Below are 9540 nucleotides of genomic sequence, written 5' to 3'. Positions count from 1 at the left end.
CTATGCAAAGTAAATATTGATAATTTGCATTCATTATAATTTGAGATTACTACATTTTCCAATCACAAAAAAAAAAAAACCTAAGAATGTAATGAAAAAATTATTTTATCCAAAGCGCATAACACTCATCAAACCCTTAGGTATTTTTGTAATTGGAAAATTTAGTAATCCCTAAGTATAATGGATGCTAATTATTAACTTTTACCAAAAAAAAAAAAAAAAAAGTCTCGAAGGCTAGTATAAATAGATAGATACAAAACTCTAAACAACATATTAGGTAAAAGAAAAAAGGAAAAAATAAAAGTCATTTAGGCTATAATGCAAAACTCACCATCTAAGTTTCACAAAATTCATTTCAATCTTCTAACTTTGCATTCAATCAATTCAATCCTTGATAACGCCTTAAAATGTATACTTGTTATATATTTATATGGGCGTTATCTCCTTATTAGTATGCTTGATTTGTATAATTAAGCCATGATTTGCATTAGTCTCTATTATTTATCTTTACATAATTTCTTGAATAAGATGCTATTCATTGTATTTAATTTTCTACTTTCAGGAAATCATATGAGAAAGATGAGTTTACAGGAATTTGTGAGAGAATGGAGGCCAAACTAGAATTAAAGTGGAGCTAAAGGGCCATGCTTAAATGTCTAAGGAGGTGCAGCTGGAGTGCTTGGATCGTCTACCATGATTGGAAGCTCCAAATAAGGAAAGAAATCAAAGAGGCAGAATCTGAAAAGGAAAAATCTAATTTGAGCACTGATCAATATTTTGGACGTATCTCTCTCCTCAAAAATCCAATTAACACAAGGCCAGATGGGTTGAAACCGTGATTTAAATATCTACAACTTTCCAGTTTGAGTTTTGTGAAATTCTCAATTTTTGACGGCCGAAATTAACTCACAAATTACTGCTGTAAACCTAGAAGAAAATTAAAATAGTAAATGTTTTATTTTCTTTGGACACTTAGACATTAGGGTTTAGAAGGGAGGCTGTGATAATGAATTTTGGAGAGCAAACCTTGTATTTTTCTTTCTCTAATGCCAGCCCAAACTCTTTGCTAGGGTTAGGGGTTATGTTTCTTCTATACGGTATGAATATTCAATGTGATTCTTTCTAGGATTTTATCTACAATATATTTGATTGTTCAATTAGATTTCTTTGATGTATTAGTTCTTCCATGCTTTCAATAAGTTCAATCATGTTTTTCTTATTGTTTAGATGAATTTCTAATAGTTTCAAATAGAAATCAGGATTTAAAGTGAATGGGTTTTTCTGAAAACTTTTTTAACCGCATTATCAATTGAGGTTATCATGCATTCTTGAATTGTCTCAGTTCAACCGAATCATAAGTTTTTAATTGTATAAGAATAATCAATTATGAAATAGATGTTTTCTTAGATCACAAAGAATTTCATCTCGATATAGGGAAACAACCCGATGCCCTAGTATTTACATTATTGATTTAAATTAGTTTTTATTATTATTGTTGTTAACAATCACCAAGCAAAAATATTTTTCTTCTTTACCCAAATTTTTGTTTAATTATATTGTCTTTAAATCTATCCTACTCCTTGTGGTTCAACCTCAGTACTCCGAAAATTATATTGCTACGATCTCCTGCACTTGGGAGTGAGCAAGCAATTTTGGCGCCATTGTCGGGGAGCTGCTGTGGATTTAGAGGCAATTTTTTTTTTTTTTTTTTGGGAGCAAAGCATAGCTAGTGGAAAATTTTCTATTGGTAACTTCGTTCCATTTTTTTCCCTTATTTTGTTTTTATTTTTCGGTTTTTATTTTATTTTATTTTATTGTGCATTCATTGTTGCATGAGCATTTGGGTTAGAAATAAGAGAGGCAGATTAGAAAATTTTGAAACTTACTTTGGTAATCTTTTTGACACACCTTTGCCTTCACCTTCTTCATCAATCATGGGTGATGAAACACGTGATAATCATGAGGAGAATAGAAGAACTATGCATGAATTGTTGCATCCCACACAAAATTATGTTCCTTCATGCATCATGTTTCCACCTAATGCACCACATGTAGAATTGAAACAAAGTTTACTAGCAATACTTCCTGACTTTAGGGGACAAGAAAATGAAAATCCTTATGTCCATGTTAGAGCTTTTGAAGAGGTAATTAGTAGTTTCTATGCACAAAATGTTATTGAGACTACTAACTTACATTTCTTTCCTTTTTCACTTAAGGATAAGGCAAGAAGTTGGCTTTACACCTTGAAACCTAGGTCTATAGGTAGTTGGGAGGGGATGGCCAAAGAGTTTTTTAAGAAACATTTTCCTCCCCACAAAGTCCAGCAAGTAAAAAGAAGGATAGCTAGTTTTGTCCAAGGAGAAAATGAGACCTTATACCAAGCTTGGAAAAGGTACAAAGATCTTTTCAATTTCTGCCCAACTCATGGGTATGAAGATTGGAGGTTGGTTAGCTATTTTTATGAAGGACTTACACCTAGGGACCGACAGTTTGTTCAACTCTCATGCGGAAGGGACTTTTTACAAAAAGAACCCGAAGATGCAATGGATTATCTTGATGAGATAGCTGAAAACTCTAACACATGGACTGGACATAGCCCTATGGACTCCACTGATAGGACTAGAACTAACACTACCACTTCTAGTGGAAGTGTTTTCAAGTTGAGGGAAGATGATAACATGAGTGCAAAAATCAGCATGTTAACTAAAGAAATTGAGGCACTCAAAATGAAAGGAAGTAGGAATGTTAGTGCTACCTTTAGAGAGGACCCGATGGAGGTGTGTAAAATTTGTCATGAGATAAACCATGCTACAAATGAATGTGTATCACTTTCATCATTCTTGAATGTGCCAGAAGAACAAGTACATGCATTTAATTCATACTGGCCAAATAATTCTTCATATTCTAACATTTATAATCCAAATATGCGAAACCATCTGTATTTGAGTAATAAGAGTGACAATGTGTTGAATCCTCCTACTCCAAGGAATTTTAATTCACCACATGCATCATCATCATCATCTAGACATTCCTTGGAGGATGCACTTAGTACTTTCATTCAAAGGCAAAGTGAGCAAAATCAAAAGTTTGAATCCATGCTCACTAGGCTAGATAAAGAGGTAAGAGAGACCAAGAGTCATATAACTAGGCTTACAAATTCATTGAGTGGGATAGAGAGAGGGAAGCTTCCTTCCCAAACTCAACCTAATCCCATCAATCAAAATCTAAAAATTGGCTCTAAAGATAAATATGAGGAAGTAAAAGCTGTGACCATTTTGAGGAGTGGTAAAGAGATTAATAAAAGTTCTCCTTTAGTAACTAAGAAATCAAAGGAGACCCCAGTTGAAAAAGAGAAAGATGAAACTGAGTCACTTAGATTTGGTGAAATTGAACAATGCCCAATCCCTCCACCATTTCCACAAACCTTAAAATTACCTAGGAGATTGGACACCGCATCTGAGATATTAGAGCATTTGCATCAAGTCAAGATAAATTTGCCATTATTGCATGTTATCAAGCAAGTGCCTGCATATACCAAGGTAATTAAGGACCTATGCACCATCAAGAGAAAGCAGCATGTGAAGAAGACCGCATTCCTAATAGAACAGGTAAGTGCAGTTTTCCAACATAAGACCCTGCCAAAGTATAAGGATCCAGGTTGTCCTACGATCTCTTGTACTATTGGAGATTACATCATGGAGCATGCATTGCTAAATCTTGGGGCAAGTGTTAATTTGATCCCTTTCAGTGTATATCAAAAACTTGAACTTGGTGAGTTGAAACCTACTTCAATAACTTTACAGTTGGCTGATCGCTCTGTAAGGGAACCGAGAGGGATTGTTGAGGATGTGTTGGTGAAAATTGAATAATTTTATTATTCTGTTGATTTTATTGTTCTAGATTACCAACCTGTTTTACATCCTAATGTTCATACCCCTATTATTTTGGATAGACCTTTTCTTGCCATAGCTAATGCTTTAATTAATTGCAGGAATAGGAGAATGCAACTCACTTTTGGTTCCATGACTTTGGAGCTGAACATATTTCATGTGGCTAAACAACCACATAAGGATGATGACTGTGCTTATGTGAACCTCATTGGGGCGGTGGTTCAAGAAGAGTTTAATAAGAATTGTTTTTCTGATCCTCTTGAAATTCTTCTTAATAATACTGTTAGTTCTTATGATTTAGAATGTGATATTCATGTATCTGAAAATTTTTCTTTGTTGGATTCCTCACAGGTTTTGGAAGAACAACAGATGATGACAATTAATAAAGGGTGGAAGCCTTGCTTTGAGGAGCTACTAGAAAATGAAAAAAAGCTCGTGCATTCAAGTGAAGAGGCACCACAGCTGGAGTTTAAGTTGCTGTCCAGTGGTCTTAAATATGCATATTTAGGCCCAGGTAAGTTAAAACCTAGATGGGATGGCCCTTTCATTGTAAGGGAAGTGTTTAACCATGGAGTTGTAGTAGTTAAGGACCCTAGAGATGGTAGGATTTTGAAAATAAATGGACAAAGGTTAAAACCATTCTTAGGGGGAGTTATACCAGAGGAGGAGACTATGTCACTGAAGATCCCTTCCTATTGGGATGCTACGTGAACTCTGAAAGAGCCTTATGAAGTTGTACCATATTTGTTTTAATTTTCTTTTTGCCTTTTTTTTTTGTTTTTGTTTTTTTTTGTTATTTGTTTATTTATTTTTTGTTGTGAGCTAACATTTGTAGGTGTGAAAGAAATTTCAAAAAAAAATTAATTAATTAATTAATTAAATGCTTAAGGTAATTTCTTCCCTTTATACTTGAATTTATTTTAGCTTTGACACATTGAGGACAATGCAATATTTTAGTTGGGGGGAAAGGTTTAAACTTTTTGCTACACCTTGCATTATTTTTCTTTCTTTCTATTAAAAAAAAAAAAACCTTGAATTTGAATGCAGTAGAGTTATAAGCTTTATTTTTATATCATGTGATGGAATGAATAATGCTGAGTTGGCTATATTATTTGCTATATTAAGACTCTTTCATGAAAAGAACAATTGGAAACTTTTGAGCACAATAGCCAGGTTAGCGGACGGTTGGATGTTGGATATGCATGGATCATGAACAAGCTAGATATAAGCTGAAACTCAACCCATATGGAGAGTTCTTGAGCCTTACTTTTCTTTGTGAGTGTATATCTTTGTTTGAACTCTTAAATTTCTCTCATATACTTCAGTTTTTGTAAAAGATCTCTACATTTTTTGGTTGACTACTGGAAACATTATGGGGAGATATACCATGATCCTACTTATTTTTGTCCTTAGGCATGCTGGTTTATGCGGAATTTTAGGAGCTAAGAGCCTAAGACCACCAATTTTTTGTCACTAGCTAAACAAATATTCAGCCTACCTTTACATTAACCATTGTCACCATCATTTGAGCCATGAGAAATACTTCTACAATACCACAAAACATTTTTATTTATGGGTATTCTCATGGGGGTTCAAGTTTTGAGCAATTGATGTGTTTAGATACCACCATTGTCTCTCTTTTCTTCCAAAAAAAAAAATCAAAAAGAAGAAGAAAGAGAAAAAAAAAAAAAAAAAAAAAAAAAAAAAAAAAAAAAAAAAGAAAAAAGAAAAAGAAAGAGACATACATAATCAATCAATAAATCATTGGTGTCTTACACATCTTTCATGTATTTCAGAAGGGTTATATGGTTGAGTAAAGATTGTTTTGATTCAAGTTGGTTGTTACTGCTATGAATTGGGTGTGGCTTGAATTTTCTGCATTTGATTCATATACCTCATATTTCAAAGAGAGCAGTTTGCCTTTACTTAGCCATAAGATTATACTACCACTGAGCTTAAAGTCCTACTTGATCCTAAAGGTGCATGACTGGTATGTGTTTGGGATAAAAACTAGGGATAAGAATGGTATTAACCTCATGTTTCCAGGAATTCAACATCCTTTCCAAGAGATCTTTTTTCCGTTGTTTTAGCGGTTGTTTTTCTATACACATGTGATATTCTTAATACTTCTTCTTTCCTTTTTGTTCACATGTGATTTGAAGAGAGAAACCATTATTTCTGTGTTTTCTTTCAAAGTGTTGATGACTTAAGAAAGGTTTTGGAGTAGAGGCTCTAATCTAGATTATTCTTGGTTTATGCATGTTTGGAAAAGCCGGTTTGATTGGATGGGCTATGCACACACACACACTCCAAAAATGAAGCTAGTGAAAGCTATTTAATATGATGAATAGTATCCCAACTCAAAATTGAAAGTTCTTTTGTATGATATAATGATAAAGCAGACTAACATTTGCTGCAGGAATTTTCAGGAAACCTTTGACTTTTGTGGGTAGAGTCACTACAAACCCTCATGAGAGTAAACTCGTCCACTAGGGTGACCTAGGGGTTCAAAGACTTGCTGCACATGGGAAGTGCAGTCGTGTAACCTATGAAAGTGGCTTGTATTTTAGTTTTAATTTTTCACTTTTAGTAGACATGGGTGCTTTGTGGATTGCTAGGGACTAGCAAGATTTAAGTTGGGGGGTGTGATAACGCCTTAAAATGTATACTTGTTATATATTTATATGGGCGTTATCTCCTTATTAGTATGCTTGATTTGTATAATTAAGCCATGATTTGCATTAGTCCCTATTGTTTATCTTTACATAATTTCTTGAATAAGATGCTATTCATTGTGTTTAATTTTCTACTTTCAGGAAATCATGTGAGAAATATGAGTTTACAGGAATTTGTGAGAGAATGGAGGCCAAACTAGAATTAAAGTGGAGATAAAGGACCATGCTTAAATGTCTAAGGAGGTGCAACTGGAGTGCTTGGATCGTCTACCATGATTGGAAGCTCCAAATAAGGAAAGAAATCAAAGAGGCAAAATCTGAAAAGGAAAAATCTAATTTGAGCACTGATCAGTATTTTGGACATATCTCTCTCCTCAAAAATCCAATTTACACAAGACTAGATGGGTTGGAACCGTGATTTAAATATCTACATCTTTCCAGTTTTGAGTTTTGCAAAATTCTCAATTTTTGATGGCCGAAATTAACTCACAAGTTACTGCTGTAAACCTGGACGAAAATTAAAATAGTAAATATTTTATTTTCTTTGGACACTTAGACATTAGGGTTTAGAAGGGAGGCTGTGAGAATGAATTTTGGAGAGCAAACCTTGTATTTTTCTTTCTCTAATGCCAGCCTAAACTCTTAGGGCTAAGGGTTATGTTTCTTCTATACGGTATGAATATTCAATGTGATTCTTTCTATGATTTTATCTACAATATATTTGATTGTTCAATTAGATTTCTTTTGATGTATTAGTTCTTCCATGCTTTCAATAAGTTCAATCATGTTTTTCTTATTGTTTAGATGAATTTCTAATAGTTTCAAATAGAAATCAGGATTTAAAGTGAATGAGTTTTTCTGAAAATTTTTTTAACCGCATTATCGATCGAGGTTATCATGCGTTCTTGAATTATCTCAGTTCAATCGAATCGTAAGTTTTTAATTGTATAAGAACAATCAATTATGAAATAAATGTTTTCTTAGATCATAAAAAATTTCATATCGATATAGGGAAACACCCCGATACTCTAGTATTTACATTATTGATTTAAATTAGTTTTTATTATTATTGTTGTTAATAATCACCAAGCAAAAGTATTTTTCTTCTTTACCCAAATTTTTGTTTAATTATATTGTCTTTAAATCTATCCTGCTCCTTGTGGTTCGACCTCGGTACTCCGAGAATTATATTGCTACGATCTCCTGCACTTGGGAGTGAGCAAGCAATCCTATAAGTAATAAGTTTGAAAAATGTTCAATAAGTTAATAACGTTTCCAAACTATTTAATAAATTAACATCTCGAGTCTTTTAGAGTTAAGTTCACAGCAGTAACTCGAGGGAAAATTTTGCTAAATAGTACGATTTTAGGAAATATTTCGGTGAATAGCATGCGCGTGAAAGTATTTAGTTAGTTAGACTAATTTTGGAACTCGAGTTTGCCAAACTCGAGTTCTATCCCAAAATTTGACCAACATATATTTGTAGTGGGTCTTTTTGTGGTTAAAGTGGGTTAGGCTACCTTCTGCGGTATTGGGCCCGAATGTTCTGAGTAAGGGAGTTGAGACTGGTCCAATTGCAACTCAACTTAGTCCGGCTTGTGTACAAACTATGCCTCGTCTATCAGAAGCACGCTTACGGCAAGTGGAACTGTTTCAAATGAATTGCGGCAGACAGACATGATAATAATAATAAAATCAAATATTTTGAGATCTTTATTAAGATGGTCTATTGATGCATGCCCCTATTCCTGCCATATTTTCTCTCTTTGTTTTACCACTTTCTTTCTTTCTCTCCGTTCTTTCTTTACTCTTAGTTTTTTTTTACTCTCCTACCGTGTGTTGTTCCCCATTTGTGGTCTTTCCTTTTCTTGGGTCCCTCTCTCTGGGCGCTTACTACTCTCTTACCATGTGTTTTCCTCCCTTAAGTGCTTCCCTCCATTGGGTTTCTCTCTTTCGGTGTTTTTCTCTCTTCCCCTATTTTTCCTTTTCTTCCTCTATTTTTCCTCCTCCATTCCCCCTTTTTTCTGCCTAGTTACCTTCCTTTTATAGCCAACTGATTCAATGAGATTCCTCCCTTTTACTCCTAGGGCTTCACCAACTGTTTTTGGTTTATTATGGTCATCCTTTCAAGATTACCCACTCACCCATTGGTTGCCCAGGCCACTGCCATTGTTCAGTTCATGTCTGCTGCACCACTACCCGTTTCACGACAAAGTTCCCTTTTGTTTGTTCCTGCTATATACCTCTACCTCACTACCCAGCTTTATGGAATGCATCAGATGGTCCCAACCATTTATTACTTCTTTTGGGTAAGATACTATCCCATCAAGATATATTCCCCAAAAGAAGTCACGGTAGGAAACCAAATATAAACCCCCTTTTCCGCCCACCACCAAACCACGCCCTTTGAATCCCCTTGACCGTGAGCCCACCTTCCTTGTATTGGCTGGGTACAGGTTGGTGGTGCCCTGGCCCTTCTGTGCTTGCTCCACTGTTTTCTGTGTTTGTCTCCCACGCCGTTTCTATCGTAGCAGATTAGCTTTGTTTTGGTCTACTGCGTGTTTTGTCTTATTTCTTCACGTGTTTCCTACTACGTTTGTCATTTTCCTTTGTTTGGCTTTTCTTTCCTTCACGTGATTCCTGCTGCTGACACTTCCTGCTGCTCCTTGTTTCTTTTCACCGTGCTTCTTCATATTAGCTTTCACGCCTATCTTTTTTATACAAAAAGATTTGAGCCTTTGTGGACCAAATAATGTTGACTGGATCAAAAGGGTCTTAGGCCCAATTTGTCTTTGTCTGCCAAAGTCATTCTGCCAAAAAATTGTATTTTGCGACAGATTTGTATTTTGCTGCAAATCCATTTCCCTTGCACTTCTTTCTTTGGACCTTTCTTGCTCTTCAGTCTTCTTGGTGGGTCTTTGAGCCTTACTTTTTCATTGGGTTTTCTTCCTCATGGGCCTTTGGGTATAGTTTTG

At 34.8% G+C, this 9540-nt stretch overlaps 1 protein-coding gene across 1 annotated transcript; it reads left to right on the top strand.

The window, feature by feature from the left end:
• Positions 1-1934: 1934 nt before the first annotated feature.
• On the top strand, positions 1935-3869 carry LOC126694012 (uncharacterized). The gene has a single exon (XM_050390041.1). It carries the CDS (start codon positions 1935-1937, stop codon positions 3867-3869), a length of 1935 nt encoding a protein of 644 aa, XP_050245998.1.
• The last annotated feature ends 5671 nt before the right edge of the window (positions 3870-9540 follow it).

The sequence above is a fragment of the Quercus robur genome, chromosome 8 (assembly GCF_932294415.1).
Source record: "Quercus robur chromosome 8, dhQueRobu3.1, whole genome shotgun sequence".
NCBI classification, from domain to species: domain Eukaryota; kingdom Viridiplantae; phylum Streptophyta; class Magnoliopsida; order Fagales; family Fagaceae; genus Quercus; species Quercus robur.
This window is presented reverse-complemented; position numbering and strand designations above follow the sequence as displayed.

Bases quoted from the DNA above. Each gene is read 5' to 3' on its own strand.
- LOC126694012 (XM_050390041.1), top strand. From the start codon at position 1,935: ATGGGTGATGAAACACGTGATAATCATGAGGAGAATAGAAGAACTATG.